The sequence below is a fragment of the Vanacampus margaritifer genome, chromosome 15, assembly GCF_051991255.1.
Source record: "Vanacampus margaritifer isolate UIUO_Vmar chromosome 15, RoL_Vmar_1.0, whole genome shotgun sequence".
NCBI lineage: Eukaryota > Metazoa > Chordata > Actinopteri > Syngnathiformes > Syngnathidae > Vanacampus > Vanacampus margaritifer.
In genome coordinates, this window is record NC_135446.1 from 21,242,244 (window position 1) to 21,266,779 (window position 24,536).

Below are 24,536 nucleotides of genomic sequence, written 5' to 3' on the forward strand. Positions count from 1 at the left end.
TTCAAGATATACGAACCTGTGATGTGATTGCCCAAAATCTGGATTCCATCACTTCCAGAGTCATCTGGACACCGATGGCTGCAAGGCAGAAAGAGAAATATGTCATTTTCATGTCTCATGTTATTCTAGCAAATCATCTCTGAACATTGAAATGAATAGAAATCCCACTAATCCGTTCCAGCTGTCAAAAAGTAAGTAAAATAGCCCTCTATAGTACACTCACTCTACTTTATAAAAGCATAGTCATAACATAATAAAACTAAATGTCAAGTTTGTATATAATGATTTCATTATTTAATTGAATGAGCCTTTTTTTGATGTGCGCTCTTTTGCCATCAGGGGGTAGCATAATTCATATAAACATTCTACTACTCACATAATTTAATAAAACACAGAAGAAGACCGTCAAAACAAAACTGCGCTAATTTCAAAGGTTTAGTACTACTACAACACGGATGCTAGCCTCGTTAGCGTGTCTATGGCTTTTTGCATTGTGTGCAAGCATTAAGCTAGTGAGTTTTGGTAATGCTGTGTTTGGTTAATACAAAACATGCAATTGTCTTTCTTTTATGCTTACTAGATTTCGGGTAAACTTCAACTGGGCTTGGCAATAAACAGCTTGGCTACCATGCAAGTATGCCCTCTAGTGGCTCTGAGCAGAATAAGAGGAATAAAAAGAACAGCCCCAAAAAAAAAAAAAAAAACATCCTATTCAGGATCTGAAAAAAAAGCTGCATGTTTTGTTATGCTAATGTGCCCTAAGATGTTGTTGTCGTTTCTCGGAGGCTGGTTAAAAGGCGGGCTACAAATAATTTCGAGTTTATTGTGTTTTCTGTTGTCTTCCTGCTAAATTAACCAGACACGGCAGGACAGGATTCATGCACGTCTCTCTTTTATTTTTCTCTCCTCGAACGAGGCTCGCTCGGTTACACCTCTCTCTCTCTCTTTGGCCCGTGACATGCGCAGTACACAAAACACCTCAGCATGCAACTAAAATGCAAAACCAAAATGAATAATTTACAAAACAAATATAAGTCAATTACAAGTCAATGAAAATACACTTTGGCAAAAAAACGTGTTACACTTTCAGCATTGAGCATCTACGAATGCTTGAGTCTGTCTGCATTGGCATAAAAATGGCCTCTTTTTTTTTTTTTTTTTGGCAACAGTAGCGCAGTGACGCTATTCTTAGACGCGGTGTCCTACAAGTTCACTTTATAACAAGCCAGTAGACCCGTGTGTGTGTTTTGTGTGTGTTTTGCTACACACCTGAACACGAGGCGGTGGATTCACTTTTTTTGGGTCCATCAAAAGCTCAGTCGGTGCATAAAAAAACTAATTGCATAAGTTCTCTGAGCAGCGCATGCACACATAGGCCTACTGTATACACCCACACACGCGCGCGCGCGCGCACGCACGCACACGCAGAGCAGTGCGAGGGAGGATGACACTTCATATTAGCATCAAAGACTCAGCACTTTTTTCCCCACCTCTTCCTCCCAGCATGCTTTGCACAAGTACTCTGGGGGAAGCCTCTGCTCTTCTCATACGATGACCAAAAAAATAAATAAATATATATATATATATATATATATTTTTTTAATTTATTTTATTTTTTTTTAAATCACCAGTTCAAGTTTGTATTGCTAGTCGTTTCCAAATGATTACTGTAACCATGAGCATGAGTTGACTGACGGGTACAATGAACGTCTCCATCCAACAGACCCAGATTGATGTAAATCGGTGCGAAAATTAAGACGCGATCATCATTATCCCAGCGTGTATTCCAGTATGTACCGATACTACTTTTTTTTTCATCGAGTCGGCGTACAAGGACATTTTGAAGCACTTGGTGTGCTCGGAGCATATTTTTAACAAAGATGCCAATGAGAGAGCTTTTTCTCATTTATAATATGTACAGTGGCTCAGCTTTTCTCATGCCGACAAATATAGAAAAAAAAAAAATCACAACAAAAATATCTCAGTTGGTCCACATTTGAAATCACTGTCTAAGAAGCATTTCTTGCAAAAATGTGCAACACTGCGCAGTGTAAACAAGAACGTGTGGCAGCCCGGCGCGCTACTCGGGGCGATTTGTAATCAGTGCAAGATGCCAATCAAGGCGCGACGTGTTTTGAACAGGAAATGAACTAGTGACGGCTAATAAATAAGGAATGATGGAGTTAATTGCTCATTAGTGTGACGGGATGCAGGACGAAGGAGACGAAGGAGACGAAGGATGTGTGGAAAAGTAAAATGGCTTCATTGCACAAACAATAGCACGTCTTTTCCCTCCTAATTTGCTTTCTCTACCTCGTAGTCTTTTGTACTACATGAACTTTGTGAGCTCTTTAACAATACTAAATGGCGAGGTGAGTGTCGGGTGGCTTTGGAAAAAAAAAAAAAGGCCAAGTGTAAGAGGATCCGTCTGTCCACACTATTTATCCGATCTGTGAAAAAGCCCGTTCCGTGCCTTCACACACGTCTCCGCCATTAAGCTTGCTGACAACGTGCCAATGTGCGAGTGTATGTTACGTGTGCGCCGCAGAGGGTCAGCGTGTGCTCAATGGCCAGAGAGCAGTCGATGGTTCCCCAGAGTGGAGGCTAAAAACAGAAAGACACGCGTCTATTTCCGACAAAAAAAATGTGCGGTTGTTTTCCTAACCCACTTGATGTTGTGGATTTGGTTTAGATTGGTTTACTTTCACTTTTTTTTTTTACCCAGATTGGGTTTAAGATTGAATTTGGACTTGGATCAAAATCTTGACCCAACGTGCTGGGTCAAACCCTCAACCCAATGTGCTGAGTATAAAGAACCCAGCATTGGCTTGGTTTTGGACCCGGGTCTGCCATTTCACCCACTTTGGCTTGCATTTCGCTTGCCACCTGGACTTGCACAACGAGCTCCTTGAATATTGCTCTTCTTCAAAGCAGAGTGAAAACAATGTCAACAAGATGTGGGATGCGCGGCTAATGAAATACACACGAAGGGAAGTCTGCGGCAGAGTGTAATCAAAAGAGCAGATTCATCGCTATAATGGAGTCGGTTGACACAGGTGGGGGCGGGGGCACGCGGCGGAGGACAGGAAGTGAAGGAGCACGAAAGCGGATAAATTGATTTTTAATAATGTTATGAGCTGGAAAGCCCTTTTCATTTCAAGCCGAGCGTGGCTATACATAATGGCGCTAGCGGCGTGTGTGCGTGATTCTTCTTCTTTCCCGTGTGTGCAGAAGAGAAGCAAGCGGAGTTGGTAACAGCGTGTCAACAAGCGTGCGCTTAATTTATATTTCACACCAACCAAGAGCAAGCAGATAATCGTGCTTAATAAGGTACTCGATAACACCCGTTTGTTTCACAGGCTTCACTTAAAAGGAGCAAGAATAAAAATAGCACAGGCTATATATTGTAGTTGTGGATGTGCACCACTCACTTTCTTTTCTTTTCTTTTTTTAACCTTTTTGAGAGAGAAAGTAAAAATAACCTTAGCAATATGGTTGCACAAGTGTGCACACCCTCTCATAAATGGGGTTGTGACACCTGTCCCCATTTAGAGTGTCTTTAACTAACCCTGACTAAAGTTCAGATGTTCTAGTAAGCTTTTCCTGACATTTTAATTCTAGCAGAAATCCGAATGTTTTGTGATGATTCATTATTCATTGTTATTAATATTACAAACTGTTTATAATTCATTCCATACAGGAATTATTCATGTAAAAGTATAGGCACAATGTTAAAGTGACAGGGTGTGATAGTTGACCACTAGATGTCGCTCTATCATAGAATGCAGCCGACGTGCATGCGTTTCAAAGCACGCACGGTGGCTGAGAGAGACCACACTTCGCAAGCCTACCACTAGTTCTCATTTTTGCGTGATTTAGCCAGAGAAGCTAACAAGCCATAAGCTAACAAGAGAGGCTAGCTAGCGGGAGAACCTAGCAAAAAAAATAAAATAAAAAAAAGTAAAAGCTTGCAAAAAGGGTGACAGGCGCCGCAGCCCGAATCACGGGACTAAGCGACGACCACCTGCAGGCCCCCAGCTGTGCTTGGGTCCGACACTAGATGCAAGCACCACCAGAGCTAACTAAGTTCGCAAAGTTGTCCTTTGGGCATCTGTAGCAGGAAGATGGCACCGAAACATGTCAGGTGAGGCTCCAGCCATGTAATATAATTAGTGATAACTAGACCTACAATTATGTATTTAAAAAAAAAAAAAGAAGAGTGTAGGTTGATGTGATAGAACATATTTCTTTTGCATGTTATTGAAATCAATAGTGAGTTTTTAAATTGAATGAATTATTAGTTCACCATTAGATGGTGCTAAAGATTACACACTGACCCTTTAAGAAAAAAATAATGGCACGTTTGAGTGAAATTGTAATTATAAACAGTGTATTCATAAGAAAAAGGAAAAAAAAGGAGTTGCTCTGGTCGCCAGTTGCAATCAAATGAGATGATTGAATGAATTGATGAAAATGATTTCGTCCTTTCGCCTTACCTGCGCCTCAACAATTTCACAGCTCCTTGGCCGAGGCAATACAAAAAATCTATAAGTCGCATCATGTACACATACTAATCACCACATGAACCTGCACAAGGATTCCTCAACTAAAACCTGCAACCAAGACATATCCCCAAAATAGTCTCGTTGTTCAAGCGCCGCCTCAGATGACTTTCCGTCAGTGTTCAATAAACTGATGTTGCCAGGCAACCCGCACCGACCAATGAAAGCAGTTAAGGCAAACTCTGGCGGACAAAGCAATATTCTGATTTAAGAGTGACACTAAATGCTCCTTAATAATGTCAGGGCGGGATCCGCATACGCACAGGGAGCGTTCAAGCTATCATTTTGTTTCACAAGAAGGGCAAAATGTCGCAACCCCTTTGGGGATGATGCACTGTTTTTATTCCGTGCTTCTGTTGCTCCCTCACTGATCCCTTCGCCACCTCCTGCCCTCCACTTTGCCAGCGGCAGCCGGCTCAAGTCTGCCGTCATCCTGCTAAAGGAAATCCCCTCCCTGCCGTGTGAGCAACACGTCGATATTTCCCACAGCAAATCAACCGCGGACAAATTAACGAAAGTGTCCGAGCGGCGGAGCGAAAGAGGGATTTTGTGCTTTTGAAATACTTCCTAATCCCGCCAACGCTTAATTCATCAGGCCGTGGCAGCTCGCGTGGCTGAGGGAGAATCTTAAAACATCATATTTTTTTTCATCATCATCATCGTCATCAGGGTCACAAAAGGTTCACCCCCCCCCACAAAAAAAAAAGTCAGTAAGCATCATACAGGATGTCATCATGCTGTCAGATGAAAGAACAAAGTGATTGAGTGTGAAACCGTTGGATCCAAAACATATGAACGCTGGATTGGATTTCAATGTTTTTGTTTTTATGTGTAATCTTGTGGAACAATCATACAGACATCGTTTTTTTTGTGTGTGTGATGATGCAGATAGCGTAAAATACAGTATCCTGAGTGATGAAAAATGCAGTGAAGGCAGACGCGAGTGAGAAAAATCCGTTCCAAGCCATCAATTAAGAAGCTATTGATTTCAACCGAAACCGGCAGAGGCCCATAAATGTGTCTCATCAGTGCGAGGCCGAATCACAGATGATCGGAAAAAGCAGAGGGGGGGGGGGGGGGGTGTTAGCGCAGATCGACCCCGCCACGCCCCGCCTGGGATGAGCATATCCAATCTATGTGTGTGTCAAGATGGATCGCGGCAGGAAGTTAAGGTTGCGCTGCAGCCAGACCTGGTGTCAATATCAAGACCCGGAACCGTTCGTCTTGGCTGACACCGGTCCGGGGGACTGCGCAGATACTCCAGACGCAGGCATAAGTCAAAGTTTGTCCATTTTGCCACTTCCTGCAGCCCCAATACTTTTGTCCATACGAGTGACTGCAAAGTCTGTCCAGGCAATGCAAATCCTCCCTGGCATCTGCTGTGTATGCCTCGTCTTTGCCAGACAAATAATAGCAGCCAGGAAGTGTGGACGCGTCTCACTTCTTCCCCCGGAAGGCGGAATCAATCAAGCTCACTTTGTCCTCTCACCTGGTGTTAAAAATCTTTCCCCTGCCGTCTTAATTCAGGCAACAGTGTATCGGACGAGACGCCCGCAGGCGGCCAGTCACGCTCGCCAGACGCCGATATTTATGGAATTCATCGAACCTTTATCAACTTCACCTGCCGTTATTTCTTCTTTTTTTTTATGTTGTGTTCTGTGCTTTGACCCTCAGGCAATGTGTCGAATAAATGGTGCACTAGGTGGACAAAAGTAGAAGGACGTTCTTATTAGGTATTCACAAAAGTGCAAGTTGCCGATACCAAGTACTGATAATCTTGCAATTGTGATGGAAATGAGTTCCGTTAATTAAATATTGTTCAATAACATACTTTTTTTTGCACATGACAAGTTTCATAACTTCTGCCAACAAATCTATACTGCACCTACCCAGAACAGAATTGGGCCTTGCTTAAACATTCCCTTAAAGTCGGAAAAGAGGAAATAGGAATATCAAATCGATGAATGAAACAATAACTAATACTATATCGTGTTTGTCTACTTGCCAAAATGATGGAGCGGACGCTTGTCTGGAGTTTTCCCAATAGGAACACCAAGGTAACGTACAAGGGACATGGAATAAAGACTTTGGCATTGACCTCTCTTCGATTAGATAAGGTCAACGAGACGGCGGCCTATAAATAGCGGGCGGCTCCAGGAACCGTATAGACGCAGACGGCACCTGATGGCGATTGGTTGCCGCAGCCACAGAAAAGCGCTCTCAATAGTCCTTGGCCAAGATGCCAAGCGGATGATAGGAAGCTAGCAAAAGCGCGCTGGGGCTGCAAAGTTGCCTGGCGGAAGCGACACAATGCAAAACAAATTCTTCCTTCTTCAAGCCAGCCAATCCCTCGCAACCACCACCTTTGGAAGACGGCGTGCTATTTAGCGGCGGCTAAAATAGACGGAGGTTTTCCAGGAATACACGCATGACCAATGAAAACGCTGCCAACACCCACACTTCATGTTCCGCTTGTTTGTTTATGTGCGCGCTAGCCCGATGACCAATGTGGTGTTTTTTTTTTTTTTCACGAGGCGTTGGCGCTGGAAGCTGCAGGGGTGGACACAAATAGAAAGCAAGCTAAAATTGCATCATCTTAATGTATGAGTGGGAATTTATGTTCCCTGTTTAAATATGGTGGCTTCTAGATTGTTTGCTTGGACTGTTTTTGAATCTTTCTACATGCAATGAACAAAATATTACGTACACTAAGGCAGTATTTCCCCACCAAAATCTCCCAAACACACGTGGGAAAATGTGAACGCAAGGTTGAAATGTTTGTTTTCATCTGGAGCCTTCTACAAGATGGAGGGAATTATGAGCAGTTTGTCAGCAAAAATACAAACATTAAAAACGGCAGGAAAATTCGACTAGAATATCTGAAATGTATTTGGCGTTAATCAGAGGCACTTTAAATGGTGGCAGGTGTGACGCCCGATTGACTTGAGTTTGGATGTGATTGGTTAATTCTGAACACACTGAGTCACATTCCCCGCCAAAAATGTCAACAGAAGCTGGAACCGGCACCCTCGCTCCACAGGCTTAATGGGCGTCACAAAGTGTGACATCACACAGAGTCAAGCGATATGAAATGATTGACTTTCCCCCGCTTCAAGGCGACGCGCCGTTACGCCAGCCCTTTCGAGATTTTCACGCCGCTCGTTCCGGGAAGGTCGCGCGCTACGGCGGCGCTTTAATAACGCTCGCCTTGGAGCTGCCAGCTAGTGATGAACTGCTCAAGGTCGCGCGTGCTCGCCAGCCAAATCGTCCGAAGGGACACAAAACAAACAAGTGCTACTGTAGAAGGCGAGACTTCTTTAGCTTCGGCGGGATTTAAAAGCACCGCAGAGACTGCCAAATGATTCTGGTGCTCATTAGAGGAACTATAAAAGGAAGCAGACATGTGATTATATGCTGCGTGACATACTACATTCTACTTTACAGCCATGAATTGCTACCAGGAAACAGGAAATGCCAAGCAGACAATCAGAGAATTTAGTACCTGCGCAATTCAATGAGGATATATTACCCCATTGAGGGGGAAAAAAAAGGAAAACAAACGGCTTTGAATCCAAGCCAGCGTTTTTAACTCTGCCAAACATCGATGTCAACATTTGATATTAAAATTCTGTCTGTTAGCGAGAGCCACTACATCGTGATAACTTACGTTGATGTTTCTGCATTTGGCAATTTATTATTATATTATATTATTAGTATGGGATTTTTTTTTAATGGGCTTTAGGTGAACTGATGAATACACACACGCACGCACACGCGCACATGCTCACCCACATACAAAAAATATATATATATATATATATATATATATATATATATATATATATATATATATATATAAAAATAAAAATAAAAAAGAGAAAGGAAATAAAAACATTTTTTTTTAATTATTTTTTATTTTTTTTTTAAAGGAGAGCAATGATGATGTCAAATCAAATGAACAATACTGAGCTCTCCTGTAAAAAAAAAAAAAAAATTGATATTAAAATGTAACTATCAGTATTTCTTGCATCATGTCGCCAAAGTTCAGCTCGCTGTCCCGCTCAGACCACTAAGCAGCGTGCAGGCATTTCAACTTTAAACATCAGGAACAAAATCCTCAACATGAATAATATTCAGACCCACTAGAGCAGTTTGACTTTCTTTTCCTCAGTCAGCTAAAGAGACACAACAGTTGACACACGGCTGTTGTGATTTTGGCACGGCATGTGCCACTAGTCTGGGAAAGAAATGGTTACATATGTCCACGCACGCCTGTTTAGGAAACACTGGAGTGTTTTATCAGCGGTTTGCTGTTATATTGTATTATAATATAATAAAACAAGAGACTAACGCATATGGCGCACAGTTGAGCATATTTCCTCAAATAGAGGCCTCTGCCCCAATTCATGACTGGGCATTTTGTTCACACAAATAAATAAATGCCACACCACAAATAACAATAACAACCGTAAACTTCCTCGGGGTGGTTGTGATAAGTCTGCCCTTTGGAAAGGTAACTCCTTTAACTAACTCAGTTGAGCGTAATTCCTCAAATTGTGGCCTCTATAACAATCAATAACCAGGAGTGTTAACCATGTGACGTATAAACACCGCACCTCAAATAACAACAACAGCAGCAGAAACGTTTGTATGATGTTCACTCTGACATCTACGGTACTGTATGCATAATCTAAACCCACTGCACCTGAAAAGAGGCATCTTGTTTATTATTTTGCCTTCATAAAGATAACCCGCATGATGCTCAGTTGAGAGTATTTCCTCAAAAAGTAGCCCTCGCCCCAATTCATGACAGGGAGGGTCAATCACGCTAATAAAAAAAAATAAAAAAGCTAAACCTCAAATAACAACACAAAAACTGCTCATGCCACTGAGTTGCTGTGATATACGAGTACCGGTACACATAATCTAAACCCATCTGTTGGAGGTACGGCGTTCAGTATAAATTCTGCCCTTAATAGAGGTGACTTGTATGGAGCTCTGGTGAGTGTTTTTCCTCAAATAGAGGCTCCCACAACAATTAATGACTAGGCATTTCTTCCCGGTGAATAAATAAATGCCGCACCTCAAATAACATATCAGTCAATAAAAAAACACCCAAATTACTCAGGACTTCTTTCAGTATGATGCAATGCTAATTATTTGTACACCCTCAATAATGAATACCGCCCTGGCTGCATCAATAAAGCTCAGCTTGCCTGCCTACTGTTTTTATTTGGACACCAAAATGAGCATATTGTTGTTATGCAAAGAGCAAAACGAAAGGTGGCTCAGATGTGCATGGTACGCACACGCACGCACGCACGCACGCACGCACGCACACACACACACACACAAAACGCCAGTATTACGACAGCTGCCACAGGCAATAGGAAGGAAATAATGGAAATCGTGAGCAGGGCGGGAAAATGGAGGGAGGAGAAAAGCCCATGTGGCCGAGAGGGAGATTCTCATCTTTACTTGAATCAGCTGATGAGACCCCACCCCCGCCCCCAGCCCAAACCCCTCCTCCTCGTGTCTCCCCCTCCCATCTTACTTTATCTTTATCCCCTCTTTCTCCACGTCCAAGCATTCCGACTCCCTCATCCTCTCTTGTGTCACCGTGGGAGAGCTGAGGGGCAGACAGAGGCAGAGTGTACACTTGCTATATTTGACAACACGCACGCACGCGCGCACGCACGCACGCACGACTGCGCAGGCATACGGGGACGAAGCAAAGGGAGGTGGGCGCACGCTGAAAAAACAGCTCTCAAGTGTAGCACGGATGACACGCGCACACGCGCGCACACGCTGAGATGTGTGCTGAGTGCAGGAATCACAAACATCGCGGCACACGGGCGGGCGAGCGTGACGCCAGCACCTTCTCATTCTGTCTGTGACACACAAACACGCACACAAACACACACACACGCTCGCGCGCCGTCTCTCTCTTGCTCGCACACACCTCAGATGCTCACGAGCCAGCGAGGAGGACGCCACCGGACGTGTCATTCAAACAAGGACTGGATGTGAAGACGAGGATTAAGCATTTCCATCCTCGCTTTCCTCCACTATATAAGCTTTCTCTGTTACACCCCCCCCCCCCACCCCCGAGCGCTTTTGATACAAGCAAGGGATTGTCTCTATACATAAAGAAGGATTATTCTTGTTTTTGCCCTCACCAGGATTTTCAACGTATGGATGTATTGTATTTTTCTTAAGATTCTTCCATTTTGGATTCTTTAAAAATAAAAAAAAAATAACAGGGATGATTTTGGCAGGGGGGGATGCGTGAAAGGAGAGCAGAGTGAAACTGGTGTGTGCTGAAATATTTAAACAAAAGGTGAGTCTTTGCATATTTATAAATAACATCTTTAAAGCTCCAAAGATATACAGCATCGCTAACATCACTGTTAAAAAAAATGAAGAAAAGAAAAAAAACTTGACAAGGCGTTTCCCAATTTCATGGAATATATTATGTGGTGAGCTTTGTCACACTTGAAACAAGTTGATGGATTATTACTCATATAATCGAATACTCTAGCAACATAAAAAATAATCTCATCATTCTTATTGTGGCCACCATAAAGCAATTCTGTAACATGAGACGGCAAAAATCGAATAACGCTGAAGTTAAATGTGTTGACTTTTTATTGATTTTCGAAAGCGCTCCCTCACAATAGCTTCATAACAACACATGCAGTTTTGGAGCCGTCCTCGCGTCACTAACCTCAAAGCTCCTGCTTAAGTGTCCAAATGTCACATGAGGAACTAGTGTGTATTCCTCGCAATATAGTCTTCCACTTGATTGACAGCTAATTAAAGGGGAGGACATTTGTCGATTTGTCACCACGAAACGAATAAGTGCGAAATTCAAGACTAAAAAAGCTTCACCCAAAAAGTTGTTCCAATCTTTGCTATGATATCCTGTTATGCAATGGCATACTTTTGACCTCTACCCATCAGGCTTGGGTTCAGTTTGACCTTCACTTTTTGTCACCATCCGCGTGTGTGTGTGTGTGTGTGTGTGTGTGTGTGTGTGTGTGTGTGTGTGTGTGTTCACACGATCCCAGTGCTATGCGCGAATGTGTACGTTTGGCCGTTACGTGTGTGTTTGGACACGTGTGCATATTTCGCTTTGGCGCGCTTGTCAACGCGCACGTCCGCAAGTGTCAAGCTTATCGTCATGTATTTAGGTGTCTGTGCATGTATGTGCGTGCGTGCATGCATGCGTGTGCGCGCGTGTGTGTTTGTCGTCTCCGTGCTAGAAAAGCCATTAAAAATGGATTTGGCTACGCTTGGCTGCTTGGTTCTACTTTTGTTTGCGAGCTGCACTGTTGCATGGGGAAAAACCCCCAAAGTTGTACCGATATAAGTGTAAAAAATGTCTCATAATTACATCTGAATGAGTTATATAGTCCTTTAACAAAGCTGATTTGTTTCCAGTTTTCAAACATGTGTGCTTACTGTGTAGCTGTTGCATTATTCATTAAATTAGCTGCTAATTTTTAGTTCATAGTTAATTACTTAATTCATGTTGTAATGGGGTTCCAGAAGGATTCCTAAGTGTACTGTACCACATTAGCGCTCATTTGAGTGTTTTTACGTTAGCTTAAAAGCTAGCTAAGCTTCTCCGTTTCTTCTTCTTCTCTAAAAAATCCTTGAGCGAAGATGATCTTATTTGCCAAGGATAAGTGAATTGGAGTTAGCTTAAAAGTTAGCAAAGCTTCTGCTCCTGTTCAGTTTTTTCTTCTCTAAAAATACTTGAGTGAAGATGATCTTATTTGCCAAGGATACGTGAATTGGAGCTAGCTTAAAAGTTAGCAAAGCTTCTGCTCCTGTTCAGTTTTTTCTTCTCTAAAAATACTTGAGTGAAGATGATCTTATTTGCCAAGGATACGTGACTTGGAGAAGTGGCTCCCCGCCATGTTTAGCTTTGCTAACAAGTCAGCAACAGCTCGTAACGTTGCTGGTGCGGCAAGTTAGCTTAGCGCCTAGCATTCTTTTGGAAGTTCACGAGCAGCCGGGAGAGCAGGCGGGGATGATTGACTGGCAGCTCGTTCCAGCTCCGCGGTCAGACAAGTTTCAAGCTAGGGTGACCATATTCCCATTTCCAAAAAAAGAGGACGCTTCCCCCGGAAATTGAAAATTGTGGTACCAGTCGCAGTTACACAATCTACTTCACTTCCTATTAGTCAAGCAATGCCAACCGGACATTTTCATAAATTTATAGAAACCCCAGACGCCTGAACAGGACGTAAGAAAATGGTCTGTTCATCTTCACGCTGAGGCAGATATGACGACACGACCATCAACCAGCACTGTGGCGAATCTGGCGAATCTCGGGTCCTACTCTATAATGTTGGCCACATTTATAGTGTCTACTGCAGATACTGTGCACCCGCAGTTGTAGCACAAAATATTTGATGGACAAAGTCTTTCAAGTGTGATTGTGAGTCAAAGTCGCAGCTGCCGACGACCTAGTGACCAGGTGGAACACAATTCGCCGGCAAATGGGGCGGAAACTGCACTGGCAATTAAAAACGATTAGTCACGCCATGTAGGCCCGTTGTGAAAAGATGAAATACCTTTGGAAAGGTAATCAATTAGGCAAACGAGGGCAAAGACTCGCTCACGTATTCTTGTTTAGCGCTTCTTCCAAGCCAAACTCTCTGTAATAATGCCAACCTGTTTTTCACCAAAAAAGGCACATGAAGGCAGCGCATGGAGTTATAAATCCAAGTGCAGACAGGAAGTGGCTTGATCAGCATGTGAAAAGTAGTAGCGAGGAAAGAGGAGAGGACATAAGAGAAGGCCGTGGTCGGGTATGAGGCGTCATGTGATTCGCAGCCACCCCACCTCGACGCCGGCCGCTTTGACTGGCAGGTATTGACGTGTGTGGGAGCGACGTGGGGCGCGGGTCAAATTGGTAAAAAAAGCTTTCTGAGAATAGCCGCCGTGCCGTGTTGCTTGCTCAACGCCATGCCAAAAGGTTTATTACATTAAAGGGACCTCTGCTTGCTGGATTGGGTCTCGTTGAGATGCCGATACCATTTTGTGAACGTTGTATATTGAAGAGAAAATGGTGCAAGGAGCTAATAGCTATTTTTTCTAACATTTTTTATTCTAAGTATTTTTTCCTCAAATACGCACCTGGGTTTTAACTAATCCATAATTTAAAGGAGAAAATAATCAGCCTTACATCTTGGCTAATTACTGTAACATCTTAATTTTGGAGTCAGCCAGCCCTCACTTAAACCGCTCTCGAGTCTGAGCTGGAGCACATAAGAGGGACAACATAACTTGACTTCCTTCCACTGGCTACCTGCGCATTTTAGAAATTCACTTATTGCTTTAAATTGTTTTATATCTTATGTTGTTTTTTTTTTTACCTGTGTGCACTTTGTCCCGGCTGTGGTTGTTTCAACGCACTTCATGAATAAAGTTGAGTAAGATAATTACGCTCTGTTTTGACTGTCAAATGACGGTACAGTATGCCACCACAATAAGAAACAAACAGATGCATGTCAGAGTTAAAGTGTCACAATTGTATTATTCAACAGCTACAGTGTTTTATATTTTATACGGAAACATATGGAGGCAAAAAAAAAAAAAAAAAAAAAAAAAAAAGCAACAGAGCTTTCTCGTTTGTTTCCTCACTTGCGAATTTTTAAATGGCGCATGTGTGTGCTTGCGATTCAAAAAGAACAAGTGAGATTTCCCAAAGGATGAAGATGAGGAGCTTGGCTAATGTGACTTTCTAATCACATTCGGGGCTGCTTGAATATCTTCACGGCTCAACAATAAGAGTCAATGCCTGGCTGTAAAGCAGAAGAACGCTGGGGGGGAAAAAAAGATAAAGTACAGTAGTGTGATGAGTTAACGAGAACAATATTAATAGTTAATTTGTTTGACCCACCAGATTGAGTTGAGGATTGGATTTGCTCGGCTAAAGATGGTCACCATTTTTGACAGTTTACTGAAGTTGAAGTAAAATGAGTGGAACATTCTTAGAAAACGCTGTGATCACGACTTCACCCAATTTGGGCTACTTTTGACCCAGCAGTTTTAAGAGTGTATGTTGTCACACTTTCTTGCTTCGTTTTAATTGGTTGTTGAGCTCATTTACATCCCCCACACATTTCTGTCAACTACTTCTGGCTCCTCCTCTCCCGTTAAATCAGCACACATCTGATCGTTTGGCCGGGCCACTTAAAATGCAAATTCCCGTAATCACTCGACACGCATCCTCACGCAGACCTCAGTTCGTGCCACTGAGTGAGAGAGAAAGAATGATTTGGAAAGAGTGGGGGTCGGGGGGGGGGGGGGCACATCAGGGATAATTATTGCACTCCAGCCTAATCTAAAGAGTGCCGTTACTTCACACATGGCTAATTGGCTTTGGATGACGCTCTGGCGAAAAGGGGGCGTCTCGTAGCATCACGCCAACGTTTTCAGAATTGCGCTCAGATTGCAAGACCGACGCGTTTGCCGAGTGCTACTTAAGCTGCAGGAGGTTATTTTCTATCACTTGATGAATGTCATTTATGCGCTTCTGTTGGCATCTCTAATCACGGTTTGGGTTCATGTTCTTCGTTTATTTCATGCATCCATTTTGCATTTCGCTTCTCTCCTTCTGAGTCAGGGAGCTGAAGCCTATCCCAGGTGATTTCGCGCATAATGGCAGACTTTACCCTGGACTGGTCGCTGGTCAGTCGCAGGGCACATTTCCAGACAGACAAACATGGTGGGAACTGAAGCCCAGTGCTACTTTAGTTGCATCCAAATATAACCTCATCGGATGAAGCCAATCCAAGAGTCAGAAATACTCCCCCAGGAAGGCGTCCGCAAATTAGAGATGCTCGTTTATTTATTTTTAATTCTGGCAGAGTTGGTCCTCCGCAGTGATTGATGAGGTGTGGAAGAACTTGACTAGAGCTCTGACCGGGACCCCATCATTGGGAACAAAACCTATTATGATTGATTTTCATTGACGTTTTCCTTTCTTCAGGTGCTTTCCGCAGTCGCCGCCCTTGTGGAGGCTGCAGGCATGGCCGTTTGACGCCTCCCGCCACCGAGGAAGTGGTGCGTCATGCCCCTTCACAGCCACTCCCCAGGGGGCATCGGGCTACCCCCGTCCGGACCCGGTGAGTGGGAGGAACTCAATGCTCAGTTCTGGCTCCGATTGATCCCATCCATTACACTCCCAACAATACATGTGGAACAGTCTGTTTTGACAGCTGTTAATGTTAGCATGCTCGGCATACTTGTGCATGCGCACGCACGCACACACACACACTCACAAAGGATAAGGGCATTGAATATGCTGTGGCCGTGAGCACAATCCTTTCATGAAATGCCACATTAGTCCACAGTGTGTACCCGAGCCCCTAGATGCCAAACAGCAGGGAGAAAATGGCCGAAAGGTTGTTTCTTTTTAGCACCTTTCCTCACCATTTCTATGTCTAATACGACAAAAACGTACATTTGTGGCCTCATTTTACTTACTGATCTCACATGATTTTAGTAGTGTTTGTGACAAAATGTAAGGCACTGTAATTAGTAGAAAACACTCTTGTATGAGGGCTTCTATGCAATGAAGTCCCTGGCAAGACTGTTACACTGAGATGATCACCTTGCCAAAACTCACTCTCCCTCAATTCAATATCTTTTATTTGGCGCGTGTGGATTCCATCTTGTCTTCTTTGACTCTCTGCAGAAATCCCACAAATGAGCTCTGCTCGGGATTCGCGTGTACAATCCGGCACGCAGGCGGAGTCACTGAATGAGAGCGGGAAGGCTCCAAGCATCTCATCTAATCAAAGAGCTTGCGTGTGCCAATATGTTCAATTACTTCGCTGCTGAGTGCTCGCATCGTTAAGGATGGCGCTTTTTAAATGTTATTTCCTGATTGTTAAGAGACTTTGGCAGATGGAGACAATTAGGAATTTTGTTAAAAGATGACATTAGGAGAATGAAAGAGATGTCAAAGTTCATGAAGGTAAGGATAATCATGCAGGTCCAACATGGACGAAGTTACGGCCACCTCCGTATAAGGTCAATCCGGCTAAGAAACCAGCTAGCATCTGATACTAGCTGACGAAGCTCCAAGCTAGCCATCATCCAGCTAACGAGCTATGTAGCATCTGAAGCTAGCTGAAGGAGTTAACATCTTACTAAACAACCAACCAAAAGCTAAAGTGGGCTTGGACTGGATAAAATAAATATATAATATAGCAAATTAAGGCCATTTTTATGATGCAGTGTACCTTAAGAATTGGCAAGTGAAGAAGGGAACCAAACTAAAGAGTCGAGTCGTGGCACACATTTGGAAGTCAGGAAGAGGAGGAATAATTAATAAAAAGTAGGATTTTTCACTGGATTTCCCAGCAATGCTAATCCAGGCCCCTCTCAACCCAGCGTCAGCAAGTGCAGCCTAAACCTCGACACCTTGTTCAGGCTTATCCATGTTTGTGTGTGTGTGTGGCCATGACACGTGTGTGTGTGAGTAAGTGATTATTCCGGAGGTTGAACGGTGAGGATTTTGACACCAGCCGAAAACTTGTCTCGTGGCGCCTTTCTCGCTTGTCTTAAACATCAGCTGATGGCACCTCGGTTGCTACGGCAACACGGCGCTACCTAAAGAATCATGTGGTGGAGCAGCTCGGGGCCTAAATGGTATTTTATATGCACGGGTGTGCCACTTCGTGCTTTATACCTTTCAAGCTAAGCCCCTGGTGTGGGGGGGAAAAAAATACAGTATAAACACAACCACACTAGCTGGCTGTTGTCCATATGCTGAATAAATGATGCTTGAGTTTGCAGAGGGGATGTATCAGCCTTTGACAAATTACACATGCAAAGTAGTTTGAGAATAAAGAGGCGAAACATTTTCCCCGATGTCATCACATTTCATCAGTGAACCATCATTGAGGAAAATGGCCTCGGCTCGGCATTCCGTTATGTTTAAATGTGGTGTGCGGACATAAAGTAAACTGGCAGCAGCTCAGCCATAAATCGCCGCCTGTACAAGTGCCGACATGGCGCATGTGACCACCTGTCCAACCATTCGCCACAGCTAAATCTCCTTGATTTATGTTCCATAGGGTCACCTAAAATCATGACTTTAAGTGCAGTATGCCCAGTTGATGGATTCACATCTCATAAATAGGTTGACAGTTGGAATAAATAGCAAAACTATAACAATTCAAACAATTGATAATGGACACACACGGTAGAGTTGCTAGTTCCAGCAACCCATTTAAAAGCACATTTAACAAGTCGCGGGGCTTTTATGACGACAGACAGCCGGCTAGTAAATTAGGGAGTTCAGATAAGAGCGGGGACAGCTGGTGGAGCTCGTAATCAGATCGCACGCCATTGGAAAACAGCTCTGCCTTCCGGGTAACGTGCGGCCGGGTGACATCACCGACGGGTCCGGTGTCACTCGAGGCCCCCCCCCCCCCCCCCCCCCCGTGGGATATTACGTGTCAGACAGCTGCGTTGTCAAGACGATGCAGACAAACATTCCTGTGTTGAGACCACACTTAGACAGCAGGAAGTAGTAAGTCTTTGGCACGATACCAGTCGGAACATTCCAATTAATTATTGAATCAAAACGACTTAGCTACCTTTGAACCTTACACTGAAAGGCGCACGACATTTGGACCCACGAGCGATATGTTCCCTCACGGCACGCGGTGTTATAATTGAGTCCTTACGGATGAGACATGGACGACAAGGAAGGTTCGGAGCACATTTCTTTGCCCTGGAAAAGTCCAATTAAGCTCCCCTGACTAGCTTAGCTCCAGAGTCGGTGTCAGCACCCGGGTCACATGTCTCAACACAAGAGATGCATGCGGCATATGGAGCGCTTCCATGTTGCCTTAGGCCCTATTACGTATGTAAGTTTACTGCAGTTGCGTAATTTGTGTTTCACTAAGGCCGACTAGGATTCTTATCTGCACTGTGACTGCCGCGGCAAAAGTTTTGCTAATTCAAACATCTTGCCGGGCATGTAATTATTTTTGTCAAAATGAGTGCGTTAATTTTGAGTTAATGTAAAGTTCCTGTAACACCACCTGTTTTTCTTTTTACACGCAATTAATGACCAATTACTAGGAAAGCCTGTCTGGGGGAATTCCTGTCGCAACGCAGCAGACACGTCCATGTCGAAATTTAGCAGTAATAAAGTTGTATTTTACAATTTTAAAAATGTGCAAAATTTGACAAAATACTTCCTGTTAAAGATTAGATAGCTATTAATGTGAAAAAGAAGATGCACTGTGCTGTCACCAACAAATGCAATGATGCCATCTAGTGGCAGAAAAAATGACCTCAACAAAAATCAATATCACACTTGTTTTTTTTACAGTACAGTATTTTTTTTTTTACACTTTTATGTTAACAAGAGTATGAAAACTTTATATGAATATTACATTTTATTGTACATTTACAACAGATAAAAAAAAATTGGGATTATTTGTGTGTTAACTATTGAAGTCATGCGATTAATTACACTTAAAAATTCTAACCTCCTGACACCCCTAATTTTGACCCATCCTGTCCCTTTGCGTTCCCTCACAACGATCCCGTTTGGTCCACAGTGGCTTGGAATGAGGATGTAGAAAACATCGGCCGAAAGAAAGGCCCTTTTTTCGTAGCAAAGCAGAGGATTTGCAGAAGCTAAAATAAGCCAAAACAGACACCACCTCCTCCTCCATGAGAAACCTCTCATAAATGTTGAAAGTTAGGGAGGGAGAGTGGGAGGGAGCAACACGATGCGAGAGAGGGAGGAACGAATGGTCGGATAAATGGATGGCGTCGAAAAATACCTTCGCAGAGACACGATTTGTGCGCGATTTGACGTTGCATTGTGAGGGAACGTTGCATCCCAAACCGAAACGGCCGCCTCTCGGTTGCGTAACGTCGCTCCTACACCTCTGAGCTCAACTGTCAGCTTAAATCTCCGGCAACGGCACTAACCTGCAACAGCAAATTCAAAGCCACTGCACGGCAGAAATCCTTCTAAGATTCCCCACTGAAGGATTTCAGCAAAACCTCTAATCTCTCCTGTCGTCCATTTGTGAGTCTTTTTGGAGGATTTTGTTCACATTCTGCATGGTTACAGTTCATGGGCAGGTCATGTCTGGTGGCCAAAAAGCACATCAGAGGAAAAGCCGTTATCTCCAGACTCTTATCTATCATGTACGACAATATTCAGTCCCTCTAGTGTGCATTGAAAGGAAAAGCTAAGAGAGAGAGAGAGAAAACATGAGGAAAGCAGATGAAGGTGGCAGATGGAAAAAAGCATCGGGTAATTAGAAGAGAAAGATTGTAAAAGACCACAGCCTCACAGTTGGCATATTATTGATTTTCAAAAGCATTCCAGTGAGGAAAATGAATTAAGCCATCAGGAGTTTGCCCATTTTGGCCTCCTGGAGAAGATTGTTTTCCATCCTCACTGCACAAAACAAGATCCATTCATGTATGTTTGCTGCGCAAGAACTTGACCTTAAGCCCATCAAACAGCTTGAGGAGGAACTACAACGGAGATAGTCAGCCACATCCTCTCCAGCTCCAACATCAACAAAGCCGCAAAGCACCTCCTTATTAGGCCAAGTGTCCACACCTTATCCATATAACGGAAGAACAAACGGCTGGCGCACCGAGAAATGAATGCTAACTCTATGCTAACATGACGCAACTGATGAATTCTGCCGCCGGGCAGTCGAAGTGCGCAACGTCTGCGTCTGGAGTCGCTTCCTTGATATCACACTTTGTCAGCACCCGACACTCACGCACCAACATATGGACACACGCACACGCACGGAGCAAATATTGGCTGATAAGACAGTAGATGGAAACAAAGGCAGGCAGCGGTAAACGAGTCATTGAAGGGACGCAGAGCAAAATGATGGAGGATGAGAAAGTAAAGGGAATCACGCAGGGGAGAAGGAACGTCAGGCTGGAATGGAATTGAACCGATAAATAGGCAATAGGAAAGACTGAATTAAGGGAGCATGTAAATGCGAGCCTATGAAAAGGGAGCGAATAGCAAAATCATTTACATCCCTCCTACACTAAAAACAGCTGAGTCAAAAATAACCCAAATTGGGTCAGCAAGGGACCAACCACTTTTTGGGTTAAATAAATAAATCACAACGCAACCCAGAAGCTTGTGTTGTTTTGTAGTTTATTCATTTGAGGAAAATTGTGGGGTAAATAAAGAGGGCGGGAAATTCCAAAAATGATTGGCCAGAGGCTTGCGGGAGTTCCCAATATGAGCAGCTAAGGTGTTGATCGACTAATTAAAAATGTTTCAGTCATAAATGGTCAAATAGAAAAGCTATTGTAAAGATATCTTGGGGCAAATTGTTACAAAGTGCAGCTTTAGCCAATAGTACATAAAGGACAGAACCACCAATACGAGGGGCCGGGTGTGTGTGTGTGGGGGGGGGGGGGGTCCACTTGAAATGAAAAAAATGAGAAAGAATGAAAAAAAAAATCAGTAGAATGAAACAGAAGGGATATCTCAAAGGGGAAGAATGCACACGTAAAGGCAGAAATAATCCGAAAATATCAGCTCTGACAAACAAATACTGGCTTGTTTGTTAAGTGTGTGAATCCAATCCAAGCAAAGAAGATGGACTGACAGAAGCTTTTTTTTTTTTCCTTTTCTGTCTCCCTCCTGCAGTCTTCCTCTGCCTGCTGGTGGCGCTGCTGCAGCCGGCTTGTCCCTGCCCCCCCCTGTGTCTGTGCTCCTCAGACGGTCTGGTGGTGGACTGCGGGGGGCGTGGCCTCTCCTCCCCGCCTCCCCCGCACCTCCTGCCGGTGGGGAGTCGCGCCCTCTTGCTGGCCAACAACAAGCTGAGCTCGCTGGGAGCGTCGGCCTTCGCTAACCTCTCCTCTCTGGAGGTCCGTGCAGTTGGTGCCGTTTACTTTCCTTATAATTGTGGTTGCGTAAATGTAGCGCAGACTTGCGCAAACTTGGACTCTCGGGCCACAAAGTCACGCGAAGTTGACATTTGGGTATTTGCAAGGCCACCATTGATTTGCTCACAGCCAAGTTGTTGTTTTTCTTGTAAATGCTTCCAGTCAAGCAATGAAAAATGTTTCTAATAGAATCAACATTTTTCAGTCGGTGCAACAGTCGTTCAGTATGAGTGAGCCGTTTTTTTTTAGAAGAATTATTGATTGTGAAGTATTTTCGCAAGGTGATTGTGGGCTCATGTGACGTCGTTGTGTCACATTTTGTGTTACAGGAGCTGGACCTCTCAAACAACTACCTGGACAATTTGCCGGCTGGATTATTCCGGGACATGAGCAATCTGACAAAACTGAGCCTGCACAACAACTCTCTGACAGGAATGGACAGAGATCTCTTTCAAGTATGCACTAAAAGACCAATTGACTGTGTATATGATATTTTGGGGCGCACACATTTTTTATGAGCCAATTTGGTCATGCACTTTTATTTCATTGAAACGGAATGAATGTATAAATGAGCAGGACTTTACTTGGGACAGACAAAGTTATCATCAATCAGCCGTTGACTTCCCCGGAAGCAACATCATTGATCCGAGACCGGACTGCCAAAGTAAATCTGCTGCTGGTGCTGTTCTTACAGGGTTTGGGGGGTCTCCAGAGTCTCGACCTTTCCCTCAATGGCCTGGCATCTGTTCCTTTGGGGCTCTTGGATGAGGTTCAAGGTCTCAGGTACGCAAACATCTGCGCCAACACACACTTGTCAGTCTATTGATTGCAAAATGTACCCACATAAGGTGGCTGTCTCTGGCTGGCAACCGACTGCGCGGCTTGGAGAGGGCAGCGTTTGAGCCCCTCGCCCACCTCCAACATCTGGAACTGGGACACAACCCCTGGGAATGTGATTGCAACCTGCGGGAGTTCAAACACTGGATGGAGTGGCTATTGTACCGAGGTGAGCGCGCGATTCATGTCACGGCGGCTCCAAGCGGGGTCCTCGCGATTGGCAATGATGAGGCGAAAAGGAAATCATCCCCGGGCGAACGGGCATCTCGTTCCCGCCTCCCGCGGAACGTCTATCGTCCACGCCGGCGCATGGCATAAGCACAGCTGCTCCGTGTTGTCTCCTCATGTGTGAAAAGCCGCATTCACCTCAGCGCCCCGGGCCTCGGCTGCCCCGCTAATGAAGCGACATCTCCTCTCTGCTCCATTATCCTCGCTCGTCTACTCTTGCTCCGGCCACCTCGCCGCGTTTGACAAAGCGCCATCTTGAGATTGAGCGAGAAAGCTCTGCAATCTGTTCGCGACAACTTCAAGGCGCCCTGCTGGGATGTTTACCGACAGAAGGCTCTGTGAAAATGTTTGGCCACAGAGCTGAATAGCGCCTCCTCAAGTCAGTAACCTCCCAGATTCGATTGAATCATGTTTGGTCATAACCGAGATCGTCATCTTGCCATCGCAATGAATCACACGGCGTTTACAGAGATAAAGCCAGGCATCATCTCGTCAATTATACAGTACAAGGTCTGAGCTGAGTCTCCAAGTTATGTTTAGCGATGTATGAGTCATTCCGGTGTCGGTCTACCGCCCCCTTTCGTCCTGGCTTGCTGTCTTATCCTCTTACTTTCAATTAACGGTTTGACAGGCACGAGGTGTTTCCGGAACGACCCGCCTCTTATCCTCTTGTTTTCTCTCCTTTAGGCGGAAAGGTGGACGCGGTGGAGTGCACGCTCCCCAAAGAGCTGCGGGGGCGAGACATCCGCGGCGTTCCCGTGGAAATGTTCAACTATTGCCTCCAGCTCGAGGATGAGAACGGGGGAGGAGGAGGTGACGGATCTCGAGGAGGTCCTCCATGCAGCAGGGGCGCTCTTAACCCTAGCGCGACGCCACCAATTTCTGCTGGCGACGACTCCTCTTCAAACGCAGGAGGAGGAGGAGGAGGAGGAGGAGGAGAAGCCCCCGCAGATTGCGTGCGTGCCCGTTACCGGCCCGTGAGCGTCCGGCGGGCCATCGGCACGGTGGTGATCGCCGGCGTGGTGTGCGGTATCGTCTGCATCATGATGGTGGCCGCCGCCGCGTACGGCTGCATCTACGCCTCGCTGATGGCCAAATACCAGCGCGAGCTGAAGAAGAGGCAGCCGCTGATGGGAGACGGCGAGGCAGACGCGGACGATCGCGAGGAGAAACAGATCTCCTCGGTGGCTTAGAGGAGCCACGGGCTCGGGGGTTTGGCAAAAGGGCTCAAAGAGGAGAACGGGTTTGGAAAAGAAAGCAATGATCAGCACCTTTGACTCTCCATATGTCACCAATCCGTCTTCTTTTACTTTCAAAGCCTTCCTCCTCCCGGCGTTTTGTTTTTTTGATCCCGTCATCCGGCCTACGAACCGCCTACTGATGCTGTTGGCTGCTGAACTTAGCACCGGAGAGAAGAAGAAGAAGGTTTCATCTCATATGCAACATCATTGAAGAGTGGCTGCCGGAATTTTCAGGGACTCTTGAGCGTCCTCTTGATTGGACCAAAACTCTCATGCAAAACGGGCTCTTTCAACTCGGAAACCTGACCCACAAAAAGACTTCGTGGACGGGTAATCTAGTTAGCTTGTACTGCAGGATCAGATTTCAGCTTCTCTCTGGTCCGTCTCAGGACATGCACTCAAATGTGTCCACTTCTCATTACTGATCGCACTTGTCGTTTATCCTGGGAGAAAAGCTTCAAATGTCCTCGGACCGCGCGTCTCATATGAGGTCTCCCGACAAGCGTCATCGAAGGACTTCAGAACTTTCCAGCACTTTAACGCCCTAATCGGTTACCCGTCGTTTCCTTCCTTTTTTTTTATAAAGCGATCTTTCCCGGAGAGAGACACTAACAAGGGATTAAACGAAAAGATGCTGCTATTCTCCGGCACTCTCTCCCAAACTTTTATCTCTCCATCCTGCTTTCCATTCAGTTGCTATAAAAGGAAGTCCTCCGAAAAGATTTCAACCTCCTTT

General features: G+C 44.6%; 2 protein-coding genes across 5 annotated transcripts in view; one reads left to right on the plus strand and one right to left on the minus strand.

Annotated features, from left to right (window-relative positions):
- cacna2d4a (calcium channel, voltage-dependent, alpha 2/delta subunit 4a) overlaps positions 1 to 24,536 on the minus strand; it is a 46,835-nt gene that overhangs the window by 6,679 nt on the left and 15,620 nt on the right. For all 4 annotated transcript variants that reach the window (XM_077544365.1, XM_077544367.1, XM_077544366.1 and 1 more), the window contains one exon: positions 17 to 78. In XM_077544365.1, the coding sequence (XP_077400491.1) occupies positions 17 to 78 (62 nt within the window). The remainder of the gene's footprint in view (positions 1 to 16; positions 79 to 24,536) is intronic.
- Positions 10,546 to 23,768, plus strand: LOC144035045 (leucine-rich repeat and transmembrane domain-containing protein 2-like). The gene is made up of 7 exons (XM_077544378.1): positions 10,546 to 10,902; positions 15,571 to 15,706; positions 21,256 to 21,476; positions 21,824 to 21,949; positions 22,189 to 22,277; positions 22,343 to 22,500; positions 23,247 to 23,768. Exons 2-7 carry the CDS (start codon positions 15,652 to 15,654, stop codon positions 23,750 to 23,752), a joined length of 1,155 nt encoding a protein of 384 aa, XP_077400504.1. The 5' UTR covers positions 10,546 to 10,902; positions 15,571 to 15,651; the 3' UTR covers positions 23,753 to 23,768.